General features: G+C 31.4%; 1 protein-coding gene across 1 annotated transcript in view; it reads left to right on the forward strand.

Moving 5' to 3' along the window:
• Positions 1-26,568, forward strand: part of crb (cell polarity complex component crumbs) — a 91,494-nt gene that overhangs the window by 53,909 nt on the left and 11,017 nt on the right. Inside the window, exons 3-7 of the mRNA XM_017900733.1 lie at positions 6,651-6,831; positions 8,944-9,111; positions 13,726-14,053; positions 15,211-15,671; positions 23,944-24,408. Coding sequence (XP_017756222.1) covers positions 6,651-6,831; positions 8,944-9,111; positions 13,726-14,053; positions 15,211-15,671; positions 23,944-24,408 — 1,603 coding nt within the window. The remainder of the gene's footprint in view (positions 1-6,650; positions 6,832-8,943; positions 9,112-13,725; positions 14,054-15,210; positions 15,672-23,943; positions 24,409-26,568) is intronic.

Here is a 26,568-nt window from a genome sequence, read left to right on the forward strand (position 1 = left end):
TATAATTTTGTATTAATTTAATACAAAATATAATTGTATTAATCTAATACAGAATTATACTAATTTAGCCATATGTACCTGTGATTATGAAAGTGGTCTAAGTCACTTGTATTTGCTTCTGAAATATTAAAAGCTTCGACTTTTAAATTATTATATTACGTCATAAATTATAAAATAAATTGCGATAAAGCTACAAACTCGATCTAACGATTCAATTTTTCACTGTTTTGTAGAAAATAAATATATTGTATCGTAATATAAATGAATGCAACACGAAATAAATAATAAAATCGTTCCTCTTAAGTCGATGACAGACCGCTTTCATAATTATGAGCGCATATGTACTATTTCTATGGTAGATTCGCAGAGTAAGAATAATTTATTCTGCATTAAATGTACTAAATGTATTCTGTACAAAATGTACTAAATGTATTCTGTACAAAATGTACTAAATGTACTTTATACTATATGTACTAAATATACTAATGTATTCTGCGCTAAATTTGTTCACAGTGTACCGAGAACATGTAAATACTTAAAGCACAATTCGAATAATTTCAGAAGGGGAATATCATGGAAAAATAAAATTCTTTTTTCAAATCTTTTTGATACCTTATTGGAAAAAAGCAAATATATTCCTTTAACACATTCTGTAGCTAATATTTAAATACATTAGAAGATCTGTAAGCTAAAAAATAATTTCTTCCATTTTTACCGTATATTCTAAAATTATTTTTGTAGACTATACTAAATTATCCTACAATACTGAATACAAGAAATAATACACTTCATAACTACCTTTTTTAGGGAAAAAAGGAAAGATTTTATAATATATTTTAAGATCATCTTCCTTCTCTTCTTGCAACGTATATTTTAATTTTCTTTTCTTTATAAGACTCTTTTTCTTCTCCCTTCATAGATTTTTATTATTTTTCTTTCGTCATTTTTTAATTTCTTTTCATCTAATTGCGACAATATACGTTATAATTGATGTATAAAATTTTCCTAGGTGTAAAAGTTTCTCGAAAAAAAATAATTGCCTTTCTTAACCATTTGGCGATGGCGCGACTGATCATACTTTGCCACCATTTTCTGCTTTACCTTATGCTTGTACTAGCTTTATTTTGAGTCCGCTATTGAAATTAATATATAAATTACTAATAATATTAAATACATATATATTTATATTATATATATATACTAATACATATTAGTAATTAGCAGTTTAGGGGCTTTTCCCTAAACGCGTCCTTTTTTTCCTGCTTTTTCACAAAAGGCTTTATTTGTGCCTCAATAAGAAATATAGTCCACCCATAAATGTTCAATAAATACATTTTTGTTATCGTTTCGTGAATCAGTGTATTTATATTATTGCTTCTACTATGTAATAAACTAGAATAGATAATAAATGAATATGTCAAAAAATTTTTCCTTCGAATCAATTTGTTTAATAGTTATAAGCACTTGTACCACAACAACCATGCTGTGCCAATACTTTTGTCCAGCACTGTATACGGTACCCGTCGCGAAAGGGTTAATACTTTGAATACCGATATATGAGTATAGAAAAGGAATATGTACGGCCCTGAAAGAATGTCAAGAGTGTTTGGGCTTAGAAGGAAAGTGACCACGTGCAAGAGGATCGAATGTAAGGGATGTTTATGACACAACCGAATGCAAGTGAAGTGTGAAAGCCTAGGAATGCGTCTGAGTGTTTAGGATACGTGACCCATCGATTGAGAAGAAGAACATGAGCATGAAAGAAGACAGAGTACAAGGTTTAACCCTTTTACAAGCGTCGCCGCGAAGTCTCTCCCGTAGAACGAAGTCACGTGTCAAAGATGGCAACATTACGATAGTGCAATCTTCAGATTTCGGTCTTTCGACGCAAATTTTTCGAAGAAAAAAGGAAAAGGAAAAAGTGACCATCGCAATAGGGCTTGCAATTCTTTGCGAAGAGAGCTAAAAGGAACGGTACACTCGTCTTAATTGTTTACTCAATTTTTGGGGCCAGTAACTATAGTCACCCGTCGTGTGCAGATGGCGTCTCGTGGCCGGTGACTATGATCACTCGTGTGTAGATGGCGTCTCGTGACCGGTGATTATATTCCCCCGGAGTAGCGAATGTGTTAACCGTTTGAGTCCCAAGCAGCGCTTGAGGCTTTCGAAAGAACACGGTCGAAAAACCCTGAACAGCGCGATAACGCCTGCCTTAACCCCTTGACTACGGCAGATTTCGATACGCAACGGCCCTACCATACGGCAGGAATTGAGTTACGATGTGCGCCATTTTTGTGAGAACAAGCGTCCTCCGTGTCAGAAAGTCAAACTATGCCGAGCGCCCATAGGCGACCTTCGTGTTACAAACGCAAAATTTCTAAGCGCCTATAGGCGCCCTTCGTGTCACAAACGCAAAATTTCTGATCGCCTACAGACGCTCTCCGTGTCACCAACGCAAGATTTCTAAGCGCCCATAAACGCCCACAGTAGTCAAGGGATTAATCGAGTGCGAAGAAGTCCAAACGGTGCGATAGCGCTTGTTTAATTTTATGTCGAAAAATCCCAATCGTCGCAATAGCGCTTGTTGGTAATATGTGACTTACATGCATCAGCAAACTTGAGCGCGATCGCGCTGCTTGGGACTCAAACGGTTAAATAAGAGTGCAAGGACGCGGAAGAGTCAGTGTGTTTTAGAATCAGTCATAGAATTTTTGAGAGTCAGCAATTGAGAGTCAGCCGAAAGTTATTAACGCATAGAATAAGTTTTAGTTTATAATAAATCATTTTTATATTTACATCATTGCTTACTCTGTTGTCTACCCAACATTCCTACACGAGTAACATTAAAAAATTGAAAAGCTGGTTTTTGCAGACCTGCTTCGTTAAAAAGAAAATAAAAATCGCATAAGTTATTTCAAAATATTAGACTCGTAGACAATTATTTCTTGAAATCTGGTCGAAAACAGCCAGAAACGGAATTTTAAATGACGTGGATTCACGTCAGTGGCAATCAGAAAAAGATCACGAATGACGTGAATTCGCGTCAGCGGATACGACCGGTGGACATGCAAGTTAGCCAAAAAATTGTCAAAATTGTCACCTCGTGCCAAACAATCGAAGATATTATATGAAATTATATTTTTCATACATTTTACCCATTTTCTCAAAATTGAGACGTAAGAAAGAAATTTGACACTGCTTCAAGTAGTAATGTAACGAAAATTTAATAAACATATTGAAGTAAGAAATAATGAAAAATAATACCTGCATATGCTTGAGAAACAAGAAAAAGAAAAGGAATGAAAATTCGAATCCATAATTTTTTGCCAGATTTATTAAATATCACATGGCTCTTTTCCTGTACATGCTATATAAAAATGTCGTGTACTCGATTCATTTAGAGCCATTAGCAGAACACTCGGTTCAAATTTCACTGATCTTGCTGCACTGGTCTCAGTGAAAATGGGTCATGAAGTGGTACAGTTTTCTATATGGATAGAGCTCTATCGCGAGTACCTTTGAGGAATAGCTGACAGTTATAGCTTCGAGATGATTTTTAATGTAAAAAAGTGTAGTTAAATCCCAATTTATGCTCACGTTAGTATTATCACTTCTATTATTATTATTGGTACTATTATTATTATCACTGTCATTATTATTATTACTATTATTATAATAGCAACATAAAAAATGAGTTCTGGGTAACATTAATAATAATTATTATCACCGATGTTGTTGTTAATATTAATAATAATATAGTAATAATAACAAGAACAATAATAATATTAATAGTAATAATAATAATTATTATTATTATTCATAACTCACTTTTTATGTTGTTATTATGTTTTATGAAAATAATTATTGTTACAACAACAACAACCATAATAATAATAAGAAGAAAAAGAACAATAACAACAACAATAACAATAAGAACGATAATAATTGTTATTGTTGTTATTACTCATAACTCACTTTTTAAGTTACGAATGCTCAAACTAATATGCATCAGCAGGTATATACGTGTTCCAAAACGAGCAATTAACGAATCAAAACGTTCTTATTGGGTTATTTACGTTACTTATTTGTACGTATTAATATGTTGTTAAATTGAATTGCAAATAATTGTTAGATTACGTGGTAATTGCTCGTCTCGTTATTCGCAGCTACCCGAATGTCCACTGAAAACTCTCCAAATTATTCCATTAGCCATAATGACCTTGACAGTTTTTACCTCTATGAAGGAAGTTGATGGGACAAACCTAAATCATAAAAGCTTAAATTCAAGAAAAAGTGGTACGCTGTATAATCAAATTTATAGTATAATTCAGTGGTATAATTTAAAAATGTAATTGCAGAAATTCCATTAATTATTGTAGACAGAATTGCAAAAATCTGAATTTTTGAATGCTCGTTTTAAATACCGTGTATTTTGAGCATCATTTTAAGCATTCGCAACATAAACTGTAAATTTATATAAAGGTAGCCCTCCTATAACACGGTTTCACTGTAACACGATTCATAAATTGCGGGAACCCTCCTACAACACGGCATCCTATAACACGGTGTCACTATAACACGATTCATAAATAACGGGAACCCCCCTACAACACGGCATCCTATAACACGGTTTCGCTCTAACACGATAAGAAAATTGCAAAAACCTTTGTAAAACACTGTACTTCTACATAAGCAGTGATAACGAAGAAATTAATTAAATTAAAGTTGCGTTAAATTAAAATATATATTTTTTTTGTGTTGTACATACATTTATATTTTTAATAAGAATTAAGTTGTTTATGTAGAATTAAGGAAGAAATTTATTTCAGAACGTAACCCCCTTTTTGTACCGACTCTGGGTCTCATACAACACGGTTTCACACAACACAGCATTTTCTAGGAACCTCTCTACCGTGTTATAGGAGGGTTACCTGTACTAATATGTATTGATGTAAATTAATAACTGTAAAATGTATACTAATAACTATAAAGAAAATTATAGAACTATAAATAATATTTCACAATTGCTCTCAAGGCCATATAATTATATATAAATTCATTCACATATTAATTCATATAATTATATATAAAATCAAGGTCACGTAATTATATTATAATATAATTCACGCATGCACTCAAAGTGCACTTGAGTGTACTTTAATATTCGGTTAAAAATGTAATAAGAAAGAGTATATACTTCCCTGTAAGGAAAATATGAATGACTTTGAAAAATTTGAAAAAATGGTTGTGAAAGAAAATTTATTTTTTTAGCAGTATTCCGCCTTTGAAACCATTTAAATTGCATTTTAACAGGTTGAGAACGAAAATACGAGCTTTGTCTTTGATGGTGAAATTTCGTTCAAAGGCAACAGCAAAGCTTTTAAAAATTTATTATACTGTTTTTAATCATTGTATTATTTTAAATTTAATGGGAATATAATATAATGAGAATAGAAACTAGTGTTATTTCTAATCAGAGAGTAAGCAAAAGGTACAAGATATCTCACAGTTGGTACTACTGAATAAAATACCCTTTACCACGTAGGTAATACTTACCTATTAGGGGACATCTTGGTAATAGATACTCAATGTGTTAAGTATTTATGGGTTCTCCCTATTCTATAAATCTATTACAACACCACTTATAGTTAGTTGCTTGTTAATTATAATAAATTTAAATTTATTATTTTAACAAATTTAATTTTATAAATTTATATTTTATAAATTCTAATTTTAATAAATTTTTCTACCACAGATATTAAAACTTCTTCAAAATTGAATTTCTAAGGATTTCTTCAAGAATTAAACTCCATACATTTTTTTCAAAGTTGAATTTTCTAGGATTTCTTTGAAAGATGAAGTTTTAATATTCAACTTTGAAAGATGAAGTTTCAATATTCTAAGAATTTTAAGAAAAATTTAATTTCTAATAATTGCTTTGAAAATTAAATTTCCGATTTCTTTGAAAATTGTAATTCTATTAAAATCAATGTTTTAAGTATTTCATTAGAAATCAATATTCTAAGTACTTTAAGAAAAATTTAATTTCTAATAATTTCTTTGAAAATTAAATTTCCGATTTCTTTGAAAATTGTAATTCTATTAAAATCAATTTTCCTTTAAAATCAATGTCCTAAACATTTCATTAAAAATCAATATTCTAAGAACTTTAAGAGAAATTTAATTTCTAATAATTACTTTGAAAATTAAAATATTTAATTCTTTGAAAATTGAATTTTTAACGATTTCTTTCAAGCACGAAGTTTTCAGAATCTCTTCGAAAATGTATTTTAAGAATTTCCCTAAAAATTGAAATTCTAAAAATTCCTTTAAAAAGTAAATTTCTAAAAACTTTAAATTAATAACTAAAAACTTAAATCACGATCATTTAAATTCGTTATGCAGCCAAAAGATAAGAACAAGTTTCAGTATAGTTAGAAACCAAGTATAGTTACTTCAGTATACTTTACTTCAGTATAGTTACTGCAGAAACCAAAAATAAGAATTTATGAATACCCTCATGTCAAGAAGTCCTGTTTAATGACTGAAAATGTTTAATCATTGAAAGAGTGATTTTATCATTGCAAATATATTAAATTAAGGAAGTTTAGTTATATTTTTGAAATAACGTGCATGTTTATTCTGTTTAGGTAATTGCAAATGCAACGTACAATGCTGCGATTCTTATGCTACCTGATTACGATATGAATGGCTCCCTCATCGTGGGAGAAGGATTCAGAGGATGCATCCTCCAAGGTCCTGGCATTCTTTTCAACGATACCATCAATAATGGAGCAGTTTTCGGTCCCTGCCCTGCGGAAAATAAAGGATGTAAGGATTTCAACGTTCTCTTATCAGATACTTCTTTTAACAGTATATAAATATCAAAAATCTAGCCACGTAAAGTCACGAGTATTCGGAAAGTAGAAACTTAGAAACTAGCAGACATTTAGGAAATATTCTATATCGATATAATTAGCCTAAACTACAAATTCTTTATCGATATAATTATGCAAAATAATTAAATTTGCAAATATACTATATGATTAAAATTATAGTGAAATGCGAATATTATACCGATATAATTATGCAAAAATTGAAAAGTTAATATAATTATTTTAAAGAAGTTCCATATCGATATAATGACTCTAGAAAATGAATTTCATATGGATATGATATTTTTAAAATATAATTATAGGAAATAGTAAGATTTAGAAATATACTATATCATTAAAATTATACTGAAATACGAATATTATATCGATATAATTATGCAAAAATTGGAAAGTTAATATAATCATTTTAAACAATTTCCATATCGATATAATTAATCCAGAAATAAATTCCATACTGTTATAATATTTTTTAAATATAATTTTCATATCGATAAAATTATCCACAATCATAAATTCTATATTATTATATGATTTTTCTAAAACACAAATTTTCTATCGATATAATTTTACAAAATAATAAAATACAAAAATTCCATATTATTAGAATTATTTTAGACTACTAATCGATATAATTAAATTAAAATAACAAATTTTATATTTTATAGTCCACAATTAAAGAATTCTATATTAATATAATTATTTTAAAATACAAATATCATAGTTAAATAATTATATCAAAATCTAAATTTTATACGAACATAATTCTAAAACACAATATTCTATATTAATACATTTTTTTCGAAAACAAATCCTATTTCGACACAGTTATCCAAAAATCAAAATTCTATACTATAATAATATAATTCCCACAGAATACAAATCCTATACCAATCTAATTAATCCAAAATAAAAATTCAATATTAATATAATTACATCAAAAATAGAAGTTCTGTATCGATATAATTTTTCAAAAATGCAAACCCTATTTCGACACAAATATCCAAAAATCCAAATTCCATACTATAATAATATAATTTCCTCAAAATACAAATCTCATACCAATCCAATTACTCCAAATAAAAATTCAAAATTAATTCCAAATAATAATTATTCCAAAAATACAAATTCCATATTATAATAATATAATTTCCTTGAAACACAAGTCTCATACCAATCCAATTACTCCAAAATAAAAATTCAATATTAATATAATTACATCCAAAATAAAAGTTCTATATCGATATAATTTTTCAAAAGTGCAAATTCTATTTTAATACAAATACCCAAACATCCAAATTCCATACTATAATAATATAATTTCCCCGAAACACAAATCTCATATCATAATAATATAATTTCCCCAAAACACAAATTTCATACTAATCCAATTCCTCCAAAATAGAAATTCAATATTAATATAATTACTCCAAAAATACAAATTTCATATTATAATAATACAATTTCCCTGAAACACAAATCTCACACTATATAATAACCTAATTTCCTCAAAACACCATTCTCACACCATAATAACATAATTTCGCCAAAACACAAATCTCATACTAATCCAATTCCTCCAAAATAGAAATTCAATATTAATATAATTACTCCAGAAATACAAATTCCATATTATAATAATATAATTTCCCTGAAACACAAATCTCATACTATAATAACCTAATTTCCTCAAAACACCATTCTCACACCATAATAACCTAATTTCCCCAAAACACAAATCTCATACCAATCCAATTCTTCCAAAACACAAATTCAATTTTAACATCACATAATTCGCCCAAAAATGAATTTTCTATATCGATATAATTATCCCAACATTCTTCGTAGTATTTGAATTTGGCAAAAAGAAAGACGCAGTAATCGAAAGTAAGAGCAGTAGAATTTTAACTCGATGCACATCCTTAAGAGTGAAAATCACGTATAGCTAGTCCCTATATACCTGCGTAAATTCTCGGGCTACGCGTGTGACCGTGTGTACCGTTTATACATGTAGCAGATTGCATGGCAGACACTCCTACGAAACTTTCAGGTGGTACGAGCGGACTTAACGGTGGTGTAGGAGCAAGCGCAATCACCACCATGGATTTCTGCCATCACGAGCCATGCATGATGCATGGTAAATGCGTGTCACGGCAGGATCGTTACGAGTGTCACTGTTACGCCCGATATTCCGGCAACAACTGTCAAATTGACAACGGTAGACATCGACGTCGAATACGGGATTTTGGCACCGGGTGAAAGATAGAGATAGATTCATGGCCTCGTAGACCTACACGTTAACCTCGGTTATGTCCTTTTTTTTATTACCATCAACGAGATAACAGCCATTTTACATGAACGCATGAGATATCGCAATTAAATTACGCGTTGGAATAAATTTTCAACATTTTTTTCTCGTATGATTTCGAGTATGTTGTACTATGCTGTATACGTAATGTACATATACCGTACATCGTATGACATTATTCATAACGTATATGGTATATGCTATATATCGTAGATACTGTACAATATAGTACTGCAGTACTATATATGATGTATAATTAGTGTGTACTGTATGTATAGCAATTTATTATTATATATACGTGATATGCATATAATGTATATATGTGTAGTTTAATTTATTATTGCGCGTGTGTATATATATATATATATAATAATAAATTTTACTCGTGTCACTATTATATATATTATACATTATATTATCATTTGCAAAAATAATATATTATAATATATTATTGCATATATGTATGCATAATGGTAAATTATACTACGTAATACGATAAAGTATACTATAAAATATGTATATATATGTTATCATAAAATATAGATTATTTTACACCATATAATAAGTAGATATATGGACAGATATAGACGTATATAGATAGTATATACATATATGTATTGTATTATTTTATATTATACAGTATTGTTTACTATGATAATAGTATACACATATTTTATAGTATACCATATTATGCTACATTATATACTACATTATACTGTACAGTGCAGTTTACTATGATAATAGTATACACATATATTTTATAGTATACCATATTATGCTACATTATATACTACATTATACTGTACAGTGCAGTTTTCTATAGTAATAGTATACACGTATATTTTATAGTATACTATATTATGCTACATTATATACTACATTATACTATACAGTACAATTTGCTATAATAATAGTATACACGTATATTTTATAGTATACCATATTATGCTATACGTAACATGGCACAGTTTGCTTATAGTATACACTCTATAACATATACTACGAGCATATAGATATTTACAAAAACGGAAATGTTCGAAATGTCAACGTGGGATTACTCAGCCATGAATGCTATTTTTGGCTTTCATCTATAATCGTTGCACGAGCATGTTTTGCTTCTCCTAGACTACCATTTACTCCTATCAGCTTATTGACTTCTATGAAAATGCTTCCTATCACTCGATAACGTGTCCTTAGTCATCAATTTAAGTTGAAGTAGAGCCGAATGAAAATTGCTTATAAGCGACTCGTAACACTCTGCTTGGACATCTGACTCTGTAATTTTATTTCGATCACGAACCCGAGAGGATTAGCATGCCAGAGACGCTAAGTACTCGGAATACGGAACATCATCATTCCATACATTTCCTTGGCCGCTGTCAATAAGAACTGTGCTGACATTCCTGTCTGCCTTTCGAAGATAAGTCTCGTACCAGGTCCATCGCGTTTTTCAATCTCTTCTCCTACCGTTTCTTTCTTTTATTTGATTACAAGTGTCTGGGTTTCTGGGACACTGACCATGCACAGTTTCGCTATAATTTTCCTGTGCATCCTATAAACATCGTCATAAATCGCGCTGTCTCTACCATTGTACCATCTATTATACCATAATACTGTGTGTGTGCACTATGCTACTATTAATATTGTAGTGCAATAATTAGTGGCATTTATTAATTAGTAGTATTGTATACTACTATTATGCCATCTACGGTGTGCATTATACTACTATTAGTATTGCAGTGCCATAATTAGTAGCATTTATTAATTAGTAGTATTGTATAATACTATTATGCCATCTACGGTGTGCATTATACTACTATTAGTATTGCAGTGCCATAATTAGTAGCATTTATTAATTAGTAGTATTGTATAATACTATTATGCCATCTACGGTGTGCATTATACTACTATTAGTATTGCAGTGCCATAATTAGTAGCATTTATTAATTAGTAGTATTGTATAATACTATTATGCCATCTACGGTGTGCATTATACTACTATTAGTATTGCAGTGCCATAATTAGTAGCATTTATTAATTAGTAGTATTGTATAATACTATTATGCCATCTACGGTGTGCACTATGCTACTATTAATATTGCAGTGCAATAATTAGTAGTGTTTATTAATTAGTAGTATTGTATACTACTATTATGTCATCTACTGTGTGCACTATACTACTATTAATATTGTGGTACAATAATTAGTAGCATTTATTACTTAGTAGTATTGTATACTACTATTATGCTAGCTTTCTTCTGCTATGGTTTTCTTCTCCTATGGTTATCTTCTTTTATCTCATCACAGGTATACGAGTGTCAGGAATAATGACGTTGCATATTTTCACGGTAAAATCACTTTAAGATCATTATGAGGTCGCTATAAATTTATTAACTACTGTAAAAACATCGTCTGTTGCGAGGATCATGTAGATTCTGTCGTATTTCTCATTTTTTCCTCTTCTTTTATGTAACAGGTGTCTGTTCTTCTGGAACATTGATAACGTATATTTTCACAATGGATTTGCTATAGGAGCATTATAGAGTTGCTATAAACTCAACGCAAATTCTGGAAACATCGTCTGTTGCAAGTAGTATTTTTTTAATTGGCTAACAAGTATCTGGATTTTTAAGCCATCTATGTTCGCTATAAAATCGTTAACAAATTTTTGGGAAATTCTAAAAACATCGGGTTCCTATTAAATCTAGAATTATCATAAATTCAAAGTCAACACTATAACGATCTTGGATACCTTTTCAAACGTTTGTCCTTTTTATCTAACAACAGGTATCTGAACTTCTGTGTGATGCCAATATTGTATATCTTCGCTATAAAATCGCTGTAGTATCGCTGTAAACGCGAATAAATTCTAAAAACATCGTCTACTATAAATTTGGTATCAGTTTCATCATCTTCTTGGATTTTCTCTGTTATATAGTGCTTCTTTTATCGAACAATATGTGTCTGAACTTGTGAGATACTGACATTGCACAGATATGTAAGAATTGTTACAGAATTTCTATAAATTCGCTGTACTTTCTGAAAACATTGTATTTCCATCACACTCTAGTCCATTGTAAGTTTCGTGTCAACTATATAACTTTCTTCGATATTTTTTCTTATAGTTTCTTGTTTTTATCAACAAACAAATGTCTAAACTGGAGTGGTGTAGTGTTGTTGTACACTTTCAAAATGAAATTGCTATAGAAAATCAACAAATGCATTGTAAATTCTGGAAACATCACTCTTGTCATAAGCTTCTTATCTCTGTCATACTTTTTAATGTCTTCTTTGTCAATTTGCTTATTCAATCAGACAGCAGGTGTCGAGGTTTCATAAACACTAACATTCTGTATCTACTATAAAATGGCTATAAATACGCAATACATTTCAAAAACATGTCTATCAGATCTAGGTCTATCATAAGTTTCATATCAACCCTATCACAACTCTAACTTTCTTTTCCATGAGCTTGCCTTTCCTATTTGACAACAGGTGTCTAGATTTCTAGCGTACTAACACTGTATATTTTTGCTACAGAATCACTATAAACTCGTCGTACATTCCAAAAACATTCTCTTTCCATCAGTTCCAGGTCTATCATAAGTTACATATCTACGTTATCACAACTTTGAACTTCTTTTCCATGAGTTTGCTTCTTTTATCTGGCAACAGGTGTCTAGGCTCCTGGACTAATACTATTTTATATTTTCGCTATAGAATTGCTATAATCATTAATTCGCAATATACTTTAAAAGCATTCCATTTCTATCAGATCCATGTCTGTCATAGGTTTCCCGATTTTGAATTCTTCTCTAACAGTTTGCTTCTTTCATTTGACAACTGGTGTCTAGATTTCTAGAGTACTAACACCGAATATTTTCGCTATAGAATCGCTATAGAATCACCATAAACTCGCCGTACATTCCAAAAGCATTCTCTTTCCATCAGATCCAGGTCTATCATAAATTTCATATTTAGTCTATCACAACTTTAACCTTCTTTTTCATGAGTTTGCTTTTTCTATTTGACGACAGGTGTCTAGATTTCTAGCGTACTAACACTGTATATTTTCGCTATAGAATCACTATAAACTCGTCGTACATTCCAAAATCATTCTCTTTCCATCAGATCCAGGTCTATCATAGGTTTCATATCTACGTTATCACAACTCTGAACTTCTTTTCCAACAGTTTGCTTCGTCTATCTGACAACAGGTGTCTGGGCTTCTGGATTATCAACATTATACATTTTCGCCATAAAATAGCTGCGGAGTCACCATAAATCCACCGTATATTCTGAAAACATTCCATTTCTATGCGATCCTAAGTCCATCGTAAATTTCATGTGAGCTCTATCATGATTTTCAAAGACTTTCACCCACCATTCGCTTTTTCCGTCTGACAACAGGTGTCTGGGCTTCTGGGGCACTGGTGTTGCATATTTTCGCTATAAATTCGTTCTAATCTCCCAATAAATTGTCCAAGCAGCGAATCCTGAAAACGCTCTTTCTCTCGAATCCAGGTTCGCCATGTATGAGCAATACTTGCCGCAACGGTGGTACGTGCAACGAGGATTCGAAAGGAGACTTCAGTTGCTCTTGCAAGCCAGGATTCACAGGGACTTTCTGCGAATCCCAACTCGGCGTACGACTTTGCGAACAAAGTCCATGCAGAAACGACGGTGTTTGTTTAGCGCTCACTGAAAGCGAGTATAAGTGCGAGTGCCTGCCTGGATGGACTGGGAAGAATTGCGAAACTAATTTCAACGAATGCTCTCCGAATCCTTGCAGACACGGCGGAGTCTGCATCGATGGTATCAACAACTACACCTGCGTATGCGACAGAACAGGGTAAGTTTTTTTGAATTTAGCATTTTTTAAATTGAGAAAAAATAGTGCAATTCCATTTACAATACTTTCAACCCTCCAACCCTTTCACGAGTAAACGTTTTATGGCAGCCTTAAAACGATTTTTTACTTAACTCACTAGCGCCACCACGGTCCGTATCTCCGATAAATGTAATGTAATGTAATGTAATCGTTGAATTATTTTCCAATTTTATTGATATAATCTTGAAATTCTCCTCTTTCTATATATATTCGTGAAAGGATTAAGAGACAAATTGGTCATATAGTAAGGAATTAGTTAAGATATAGTGCAGTAATTGTCTCCACTATCTGAATTCTGGTTCCTGTAGCATAAATTCATGTGTAAATAATTGGATTAGAGTTAGTTGAGTACTATGTGAAATTTCTGCTCGGCTTACGTCTAGTAGTATTCTATTTTGTAATCTGTCTGATATTGTTAAATTATTATCCGAATATTTTATTAACATTTTTTTTTATTAAGATTTTATTGGTCCAAACGCTACCATACCATAAAGCATTAAAATAATTTATAAACAAAGGATCTGAATAAGTAATAAATTTGTATAGCATACGCAATATGTAATACTTTTATCAATAATAAATTTATATAAATAAATTATTAAGAATATCTAAATTTCATGTAAATAATAGATTTATCCTACAAATAATTTCTAAATATGGATCAAAGAAAATTGTTTAAGTGATTTTAATGTACAGTTACAAATATCTATCACTTATTTCCTCTTTTCCGATCATTACTAAAAACATCATTTCAAAGTATCTACGATAAGATACAGTATATGAACAATCATCTACAATTAGACTATTATTAGTATATTAAAAGCTAGTATGTCATAATACACATATGTCTACTACCTATACTAAACTGTATTTATCGACACCATATCTACTCGACATAAATAAATGAAAATGAAAAGGAAAAATAAATAACCAATCAAAAGATTAGATAAAATAGTCAATAGCCACATCGAAAAGTCATAATAAATCATCGATCACTACCATCGAAGGTGCAAAAATAAGTGAAAAAAATAAATCACCGCTTTAAAAATTAGATAAAATAGTTAATAGTCACACGGAAAAGTCATAATTATTTATCGATCATTTTCGTCTAATTACAGGTACGAAGGTGCAAATTGCGAGATCGACATCGACGAGTGCTTAGCGAATCCTTGCTTGAACAACGGTGTATGCTACGACAATTACGGCGGTTACATCTGTCACTGTCCGAATGGTTTTGAGGGCCAGAACTGCGAGCTAAACTTGAACGAGTGCCTGTCGAATCCCTGTATGCACGGCGCGGACTGTGTGGACGACGTTGGCTCCTATCACTGCAACTGCCCATCTGGCTACGCTGGCCGGCTCTGCGAGCTCAGAAGCTTGTGCGAGAGCGTGGCGTGTCCGCCGTATAGTATTTGCGTGGAAGACGCGCATGGGCCGCAATGCGTCTGTAAACCTGGATTCATGGGCAATCCCCCGAATTGCACCATCAATTACTGTGCCAGTAACCCATGCAGTAACGGTGGAACGTGTACGAGTAATAAAGACGGATACAACTGTACCTGCCTACCGGAATGGAAAGGTAGGTGAAACAAATGGTACTTTGGCAAAAGTATATCTGAGAATCCTGATACAATTTAAATCGTTTAATTGATTTTATTCGTTCTTCCGAACAGCGTTTCTCAACGTCCTCACAGCTAATTTTGGTATATCTGGTTTGCAATGGTGCAGAGAGATAAATGGCCCTAGTGCAGGGTGCAGCTGAAAATATTGTACGAGCGAACGGAGGAAAAATAAATTAAATAAATTAAATCCTCGTGCAAAAATAAGTTAAAAATATAGAATAGAATTTTTTTATTTGAGACTCGGTTGCCGAGAAAATCGCAGTTGAATATACGTTGAGGATGTGCCTATTTGTACGTATAGCGAAAGTGAGGTTAAACGGACTGAACGTGATACTCCAGGCAAAAATATGTCGAAAATATTCGATATAATTTTTAAAACGTTAGGTATTCGTACAATTGTAGCTAAAATAAAGTCAAAGGAATAGGACATGACGTTTCGTGCAAAAATAAACCGAAAATGTGGGATACATATTTTTCATCCGATACTTGGTTTTTGGAGAAAATTAATTACAAAAGTTCATCGGGTATACTTGCATTTATGTATACTATTATATAGTTAAATTCAGATGGACAGAATATAGTATTTCGGACAAAAATAAATAAAAATATGAAAGAATGTAAAATATTTTTTGATCCCAAAAATTGAATCTGCATATTGACGCATGTCGATTATTTTTGAACACTATTTCCACGCAACTGTTACAATTCATTTGATTCATGGTAGCAGGAAGAGAAATATTGTCAATAATATTTTATCTGTCAAATATTTTTCTACACATTTTTTCTGAGAGGAATTACCCCCTACCCCTTCGTACAGTATTTTCAGCTGCACTCTATATAACATTTTTAACCACTTAGCTTGGAGTTTAATCAACGACCACGTGAGCCATTAGCTCTTATTGAATTTTTCAATAATTAATTGAGGCTATCAAAAATGTTTAATAAGGTAATAAAATGAAAAGTTTATTGTTTTCTTTCTTTAATTATAATAGTACAAAAAGGGACATTTTACTGTTTACAATTAATTATTTACATTATAATTTTTGGCACAAAAGATTATTAAAATAAATTTTTAAAATACAAAATAAAAGATCTATAATTAAGTAATAAAAGATATCTATTTCCTGCAAGTTATTGTACTAAGAAGCATAATAATAAATAAAAGAGATACAAAACAATATAAAATAAAAAAAATCAAATTAATTGTATAGATATAATAATTAAAATAAACATAAAATAAAGTAGAATCAGTGAAGTTTATATATAGAAATATATATATCACCTCAAATAAATTAGTAACTCATTGTAATCCAATGTTATTCAATCTTAAGATTGTCTAGTTACAAGTAAGATAGCCCCCAATTTTGGTGAAAATTGATATACAAGAAATACGTAAAACCTTTCTTAAGGTAAAAAAAATCAGAGTGAAACACGTGCAACTCGCTCTTAGCTTGAAGTAGCCACCTGTAAGAGACGTTATTCCAACCTAAGTGGTTAAAACCCTGGTAAACTGAGGTCGCTGTGTACAGGATGTTTCACGCGACTGGGTCCAGTTATAAGTCTGAAATGACAGAAAATAGGAAAAATTTCATTGAACAAAGTTAAATGTTGTTAAATACTGTGTCTGACTTGGTGTATGCGTACACACTAGAAATGATATTTCGAAAATTTCAAGGTTACCACAATTTTTTTTAATAAAATTGTAATTTTTTTTATATAGAAGTAGATGTATCTTTTTGTTCTTTATAATATTAAAGTAGTTAGGTCGAAAATTTGTTAGTTTTGGAGATATTTTAACTTCCTTTTTCCAATATTTGCACCTTCGATCAATAAATTTGATCGTTCTTTGATGCACTCAAAACTGATACATTTTCCTGTTTCTAATATTTGAAATCACGTGAACAATCGGGAAAAAATTTTAGATAACGCGAATTCACGTCAGCAACAAATAGAAAAGAAACATAAATAACGTGAATTCACATCAACTTAAACTACAAATAATAATAATATATAAACTAATCAATTTTTTACCTTAATTCTCTGATACCTTTTTTATAGACTTTTATAAAGTGACGTACCTACTGCTGTATAGATCTGTAATGTACAATTCTGTTCAAAAAAATAACCTCGAAATTTTGTACATATCTCCACTTTCGGAGTAGATACTAACCTCAATTCATGCAACGTTCCACGCCATTTAATTCTTTTCCATCTTTTACCGTTTCATACTTATGCCTGGACCCAATTACATAAAACACCCTGTAAATGTTATACATGAACAAAATTATGTACATCCAACGTTTTATACAATATCTCCTACATGCGAAATTTCTATTTTACAAATTACCATCTGATCTATTTATGATAGTAAAAACAACGATTTTTATTTTCGTGAATCATAGGTTGAGAAACGCTGCCTTAGGATTTAATAACAGTGATCGCGAAATATCCCGTTACATCAAAAACTGATTCCTACAGTACCTCCAATAGTCGAGTGACTAACAATTCTCTGAATCTTCCTCCCTGTTGTAACTAACCGTCTCGTGTTTCCACGAATCACACGGACAACATACACTCATCTCAAACGTTCGTTATTGTCTTCTGCGCATCGCGCCACCGTCAGGAGCGACATGTATATCACCCGCCTCGGATTGGTGCTCGGCTTGTTACAACGGAGGCAGTTGTCTCGAGACGCGTTTCGGTATAATGTGTCAGTGCCCGAGATTTTGGACTGGACCTCAGTGCAAGGATCCGATCACCTGTCGCGATCTGCCTTGCAAACAGGCTTCCGCTTGTCACGATTATGTGAGTGAGACATTTGCGTGAATCGCTTTGCATGCACGTCCAGCCCGATTAATCAAGCGCGTCGCGTCGAATGTATCTCTATGTGGCATCTTGCTTTGTTTGTTACGTCTCGCCTCAAACAGCCCGGCGGTTATTATTGCACCTGTGAGCCAGGATGGACGGGGCCTGAGTGTTCCATCGACGTGGACGAGTGTTCCAGTGATCCTTGCCGCAACGGTGGCATCTGCATTGATCAACAGAATAACTACTACTGTCAGTGTCTTCCAGGATACACTGGTAATCACTTCATCCGCAAATATTCCATTTGCACACTGAGCTTTTACGCTTCTCTAGCTCTGTACTGTGAAACTACAGGGTGATTCGCTCGCTAGAGCCAGCACTATCGCTTAAACGTCCATACGTGACGATCCGATAAATGTATGCAACGATTACATTTGTGTACATGGATATGTGCGCGGTAAAGTTTGAAGTAGTAAAATATTTCGAATAGTCCCTTGGAATCCATTAGTGAACGAATCACCCTGTATAACTGGGCTGTATCTGGGGTCTGTCGCGTGTGACTTTGACCTACGTTACCATTCGAGTTTGTTCTACGGAGTGTCTGATTTATCTGGAAAGATGTAAATATATGGTGTAGAATAATACTGGTGATATAGACAAATTTTAATCTGTGGATTCAATCATTTGTCAAACTATAAATAATTCCAAACAATGTTTCAAATAAAACTCGCACCATTTTGAGGAAAATATCTACGACCTTGTAAGTCCAAATGTTACAACACAATGAAAATTCGTGACCATTATAAAATGTCCGTCACAAAACCAAGTTGTGTATGAAACATTTTTTAAGACCAGTCTGGAAAATAGTTACATTCAAAAATTGAAATAAGACGCATCCTGTAATACTATTTTGACTGTGCAAGCACTTTGAAAATACAGTGAAAATCATGTTTAAGTTCTCATACTTAAGTAATAGGAACTTAGATTTTTTATTAAATACTGTTATAGTCGACATCGAATCGTATTTGAAATACTATTCACTTGTGTCTTTCGTACTAACCATTATCGAAATATAGAGTTTCAAAGTTTACGTGTCGTTGGCATTAGCGTTACCTAATGCACGCCGCGGGTTGGTTGCGTGCGTCGAACTCTATATTATGATAGAACAGTGTCTCTCAACTACCGGTTCGAGAGTGGTCATTTTGGTCAATATCTGTAATCACTAATGTGTCCATATAAGTAGCAGTATTTCTGTACTATCTAATGCCAATTACAGAAAAATATGTGATTTTGCATTTGCAAAAGCGATGAAATTTCACAACCTTGGTCAAAGTAGGTATTTATTTTGCTATACAATTTGTCCAGGTTAATACAGGGTGAAGAGTCAGTTTATAAAGGATTATGTATACTAGTGATCTATCTATACTAGTGATTGCAAATATTTTCAACTTTTGACACACACAAACTAATTATTAAAAGTCTACAGCATATAACAAAATTAATTTTGTGCTAAGGTCACAAAAAATAATTTTCAATTGATTTACAGAAAAAGATGTATGTTCGTCTATACCAGTGATTCTCAACTTTTTCATCTCTTAGCATACATATACTGATTACCAAAATTCTATAGCATATCAAAAAATAGATTTTTTTAGATAAATATAATTTTGATTAATTTTGACTGATTTACAAAACAATGATAATAGTAACTATCTATTTTTACTTTTTTACTTAACAATTTATAGGAAACAGTAGTATTTCTCCTGGGATTAAATTTTCAATTTAAGAATTTTTCCCCAATTTTGACTACTTCGGTGAAATTTTCGCAGCATATTAAAAATCTTCATAGTTCATTAATGTGTTGCGAAACATTGGTTGAAAATTGCCGATCGATGCACTTTCTAATTACCCATTATGCAATATGTACATATATAAGCATAATACATTATCATATTATTATTATTAGTCTAGTGTCGTCTTACTATATCGTGTTTGATCTCGTTTTTCTCAGAAAAATCTCACAAATATATGAAATTATATTTTTACAAAAGAAGAATTTAAATTATACGAAATAAATTTTTTTTCTACTGGATTATATTTAAATAACTGCAAAAGGATCCCGATTCACCAACTTCTACCTCTCACCGCTATCCCCACTCTCCATACTGAGTGAGGACAAGCGTCTGCTAGTTACGGAGTTACGACTACCATTTCCGAAAACATTAGCGTACATCAGCTCGCCTGACGTACTTTTAGAATTTCTCATTTCTCATTTGAATTTTCCAACCATTTTTCTTGAGTTAATAAGATACTTGTGAATAAATTCATTTATTTAGAAAAAGAAAGAATTTCTCGACTTACAAAAAGGTTTTTTGAAATTAAAAATTTTAGTTTTCCAAGCTATCTTTATTAAAAGGTAAGGTATATATTTCTGAATAGATTTGTTGCAACTGGACACTCGTGTTAGAGAAAAAAGTTTACCAGGCTTCATGAAAGTTAAGAACTTTCGAATTGCTCTAGAAAAAATAGTGGCGTGCCAGCTTCGAAATTTTATATCTCGATTATGATACGTGCAAAAAGAAAAGGAGAAATAATTAATATTTCGAAAACGATTCGACGTGGATTATAAAAATTTGTGATAAAAAATATAGATTAATGTTTAGAAATTTGACATTCACAGGAGATTTCAAGGTTGTTTAAAATAAGGTCAAATAAATATTAATATATTATATATTAATATATTAACATTATAACGTTATAACGTTAACATTGCTACATATAATATATGTAATTATATATACGTAATTTTGTTAACCCTTTGCACTCGAGAGGTAACTCCCAGTCACCGTTTTTTTCAATGATATAACTTAAATGGCAAATAAGAGGTGATAATTATATTAAGAACAACTACACACGAAATATCGAAATAAAATGATTCTATTCGTTCGTTTTTCACGCAAATGCACGATTTTCTTTTTTTATTTTTACATAAAGAGTATCAGCGAGCTTATAAAAATCTAAGAAGAGCTTGGAATTAGATTTCTAATCTAGTTAAAAAGGATATCGATTAATAGTAAGATGATTAAAATTAACAGTGCCAATTCCTTGTTTAGCATGGTGGGAAATGCAATCGGTTGTTCAAATCATTATCCCTGTGCATTCGAAAATTTTTTCGGTATAAAGATATAACAATTCGAAGCTTTTTTTACATTTTTCTAAGCTCGGTGATACCATTTATGTTAAAATAAAAGAAGAAAATCAGGTGCATTTCGTTTCAATATTTCACGTGCAGTTACTTTTAATCTAGTTATAGTCTCATACTCGTTACTTGAGCTTCCTGGTGTTAAAACAGTGTCATCGTTTGAGTGCAAATGGCTGATTATATATTATAATGTTAACATTACTAACATTGTTAGTAACATTACCTCCATGGTATCCTGCAACATTCATTTCGAATATTTTTCCGTATCACCTATATTTTTTAAAATATTTATACATTCCCAGATAAATTGGATATGCAATCTTAATTGGCTAACATCTAATCCAGAGCTACTTGGGGCCATATAACAGGACTGTGAGGGTCCCAAAAACTTTGGTAACTGTTCCCAAAGAGTATCCCCATCTGCAGAGTAATATCTATAAATCAAATTTTCCAATATTAATTATTTTCAGTATTAAAATAATTTCAAAAACTATTTTGATTCGAAACTAAAAGACGTTGAAGATGTTTTGGATTCTACAGATTTATGCAAGAATAAATAATCATACCCTTCTGGCTAGTATGTAGATGTGTTTCTGTCCTGATTTTCAGTAGTGGCACGCGTACCACAGATTGAGAACCACTGATTTAGATGGTATTTACTCCTAATATTCGGATGCCTACTGTTTTGAAATGGGGAAAGTAGAAAATAAAATAGCAAAAGTAATGCATTTACCTAGTAGTTCATGTGCCCGAATACAATCTTGATGCAGTCAGTACATGCCTACGTTTTTGCGAAATTAGTATAGCTCTTAACATTTCTGGCGTAATGAAATTTAGTTCAAGTATCATATAGTCCTATTTCAGAGCAGTAGATATATCTATTATTACATACCACTTTGGAATATTGAGATTAAATATGTTACAAATTAATCATTTTTTGACATCAATAGCTAAAATTAGGTCTTAAAACTATAATTAGGTCTTAACGACCTAATTATTTGACAAAAATCCGTCAGAAAATTCCAAATTTTTGTATTATTAATCGAGTACCTGATCGTTAAAAATACAGAAAAATTAGAAAAATTGATACACGCGAGTATACATACATAGTTTCATATAAACTCAGTGAATAAAGTAAGACCGTGTTAACACGGAATAAGGCAAGCCTTACATAAAGTCGAAACCATGTTAAGACGAGCATAATCGTTAAAGGGTTAACACTTTTTTTGCGGACAATAACAATTATACGGATATAAAAAATTTTAATTACAATATTTTACGGGTACACTATACCCGTTATATAGTTTCTATATTGTGTAACATTTCTTAAATAAATTTTTCGATTTTCAATTCTTTTCAACGAAACAGAAAAATAAGACTAATTTTATCATTTGAAAATTTAATCGTCACAAACCTGCCTTTTGCATCTAACTACTACTAACTAGAGACTCGAAAAATCTCAAAAATATTAACCCTCTATAATACTACCTGTTTTAAAAATGACCTATCTTTTCTATACAGGGTGGATCGGAATTCGTATTACAATCGAGCAGGAGGTGATTCTACGTGAAAAAACAAATCGAAAATAAAGAATAAAATTTTTTCATTTGAACCTTCGTAGTCAAGAAGATCGACTTTGAATATTCAACGAGAACGCGTGCACTTAACTATGGTTTAGATGGCCATCAGTATAGCAGCGTGCTCAATGGATATTCAAAGCCGATTTTCTCGACTACGAAACTTCAAATGAAAAAATTTTATTCTTTATTTTCGATTTGCTTTTTCACGTAGAATCACCCCTGTCCGATTGCACTAAGAATTCTGGCCTACCCTGTATATTTAAGGAATTATTTTGTACCTTTGTTTTTGTTTTTTTTTTTTTATGTTATTAATTGTGTTATTTCATATTATTTTCTGTTACCATTATGTCATTGTTTTACCATCAAGTAATCCTTTTAGTTAGAGCAGTCATTAATATTTACCTCTTGAATTACAATGAAAGTCTATAATAAATAATAATTTCTTATCCCATGTACAAAAAGAAATCCGATTATACAATTTTAATACCCGCCATATTGCAAGTATTACTTCATCATTATTAATCATACATTCTTATTATATAATTATTTAAAAAGTAGTCAGCAATAAAAGTGACAATAATAGGTAATTATCTAATTTAATTGACAATTTCTATTTAATGAAACGTATTTCAATGCCACCAGGTAAAAACTGCCAGATCAACGTGGACGAATGCTTGTCACAACCTTGTCAAAATGGCGGCACCTGCATAGACCGAATTAATGGATACATATGCAACTGTACGAAGGATTTTATGGATGAAAATTGCGAGCGCGAGTACAATGCTTGCGCGATAAATCCTTGCCAGAATAATGGGAACTGCACGCTGATACCAAGGTCACGGCGTGAATTTGTCTGCGAGTGCCCCCGCGGCTTCGAAGGGAAGGTCTGCGATGTCAATGTGGACGACTGCATCGACGTGATCTGCCCTGACGGGAAAGTGTGCGTCGATGGTATCGCTGATTACGAGTGCAAATGTCGCGAGGGCTACAGAGATCCCAATTGCACCCTTATCGTTGACCATTGCGCGACGAAACCTTGTAACAGCGGCACATGTATCGATCTTGGGGAACATGGTTTTGAATGCAAGTGCAAAGATGGCTTCCAAGGTACATTTCATCGAACATAATCGATTTATACACAGTAAGACGCTATTAGGTCCAACGACTTGTAATTGTCTTCACTAGTCTACATATAGGTATTGATATGAACATATAGTAGCACATGTTACAACGAATTAATTTCTTCCAAAGCCTTGTTCATTATTTGCATCTGTTTGTTGCAGCACAAATTGATGTATGGGACGTCCACGCTAAATCAGGTCACCGGAATATCTCTTCTGTACGACACGAAAATCGTCCATGGTACTATTTGAATAGTTTCGAATAATCATGTCGGTGGGGCCAGTCTTCTGGATAGCTGTCCTCAAGATCTCCTTTTTTTATCAGAGAAATGTGCATACTTCTATTACATCCAAAAACGAATAAAAACATGTATCTGAATATGCCTAAAATGTTACTTTGAAAAGGTACAAATGAAATTGTAAAGTAATTTAAGGATTGTGTATGAACTTACCTCATCTGACCTATTAGACTTTCTTCTTCGAGGAAAACTGACAGAAAAAGTTCATCACCAGTAATCTATTACTCCAAAGAATATGATAAATCATATAATTATAGCTTGTGTTGTTACCACGTCAAATTGAAAGAACATCACAATCCGTGATTGTTCGCATCAAAAATTGTTTCATTACTGACAAATATCACCTTGAGCATTTCTGACATAAGCATAAGTAACATATGGTCATACACGGTCTTTACATGTCTGCAATTTTATCACATTTTGATTATATACATTCAAAGATGACTATTTTAGATATATTCAGATGTATTTTTTTATCCATTTAAGATACAATTGAAAGAAGAGATCCTTCACAATAGATCATGCTTCTTTGATATTTCTGCTTCGAAATCATTCGAATAATGCCATAAACGTGTCGTTGTAAACAGAGGAAATATTTAAGTGGTCTGCTTCAGTTTGGACACCCTGTATACAGGGTGAGTTAATTATTCCTACTACCTGGAATCATTTGCAAACTATTTAGTATGAAGAGAACTATGATATGATTATTACTTTTTGTAATTTCTTTTCTTTGTGAAAATATGAAGGTTAACTTAAATTTTCACTCATAGTATGTATAGCTTTGTACACGTGATTTGAAAAAGTATTGATTGTGGATTGAAGAAATTATTAACGTATATAGGATCAAAAGCCCATAATCGCCGATATTTTTTAATGTTACTCATTATGGTTATAAAACTTGATACAACCTTCATATCTTAATAAATTAAGAAATTAACGAAATTGCAAAAAATTAATTATTACTTTGCATGCTAATTTTAATGATAAACAATTTTTATTAGAAACGTTTTTTCATGCAACAAATAGTTTATAAATAATTTCAGGGAATGCAATTAAATGAATCATTCTGTCATTCTAATATAAAATAAAAATGTGTGGCTATCGATAAGTTATCGATAATTTAATAATAACTTCACGATATATCGTGAAAATATCTTTAAAGTAAAGTCAAAAGATTGAAGAGGAATGCAATGCATTAATTTTAATAAAATCTTTAAAAATTTATCTACTTTTATAACATATTATTGACAACATGTTACTGTACTTTTAGTGTAACCTTGTTCTTCTATTTGGCAGAATTTGTCCTGCTTTTTGCAAACAAAAATTCCAATACTGATTCATAATTTTGCATTAATTAAATAGAAACAAAAAATCTAAATATTCTTCAATGATATCCATGTGATTTCAAAAAAAAAAAAAAAAAAAAAAAAAAAAAATCAGGTACATATGTTATATTTATGATACATAAATCACAATGTACATATATAATTCTTTGAGACAGACAAGATTACAAACAATATACAGTAATGAGTAGTAAGTTTAAATAAAAATTAATATATGTTAAATTATTTTATTATACAGAATACATTACGATCTATCTTGCTTCTATTCGCCTTAATAATATCTCAATGATGTTATCGATATATCGGGATATCTGTATCATTTCAATATATCGATATTTATCAACAATTTCTCAAATTTCAAAAACAATTACATAATTACTATTCAGTAGAATGATTTCATATAATAGAAATGCGAGATGAAATATATAAAAAATATATAAATATATTATAAATTTGATTTATTATATTTCACCAGTTATTTCTTTGCTCTGGTAACAGCAAAAC

The sequence above is a fragment of the Eufriesea mexicana genome, unplaced genomic scaffold (assembly GCF_001483705.2).
Source record: "Eufriesea mexicana isolate 0111107269 unplaced genomic scaffold, ASM148370v2 scaffold1362, whole genome shotgun sequence".
NCBI classification, from domain to species: domain Eukaryota; kingdom Metazoa; phylum Arthropoda; class Insecta; order Hymenoptera; family Apidae; genus Eufriesea; species Eufriesea mexicana.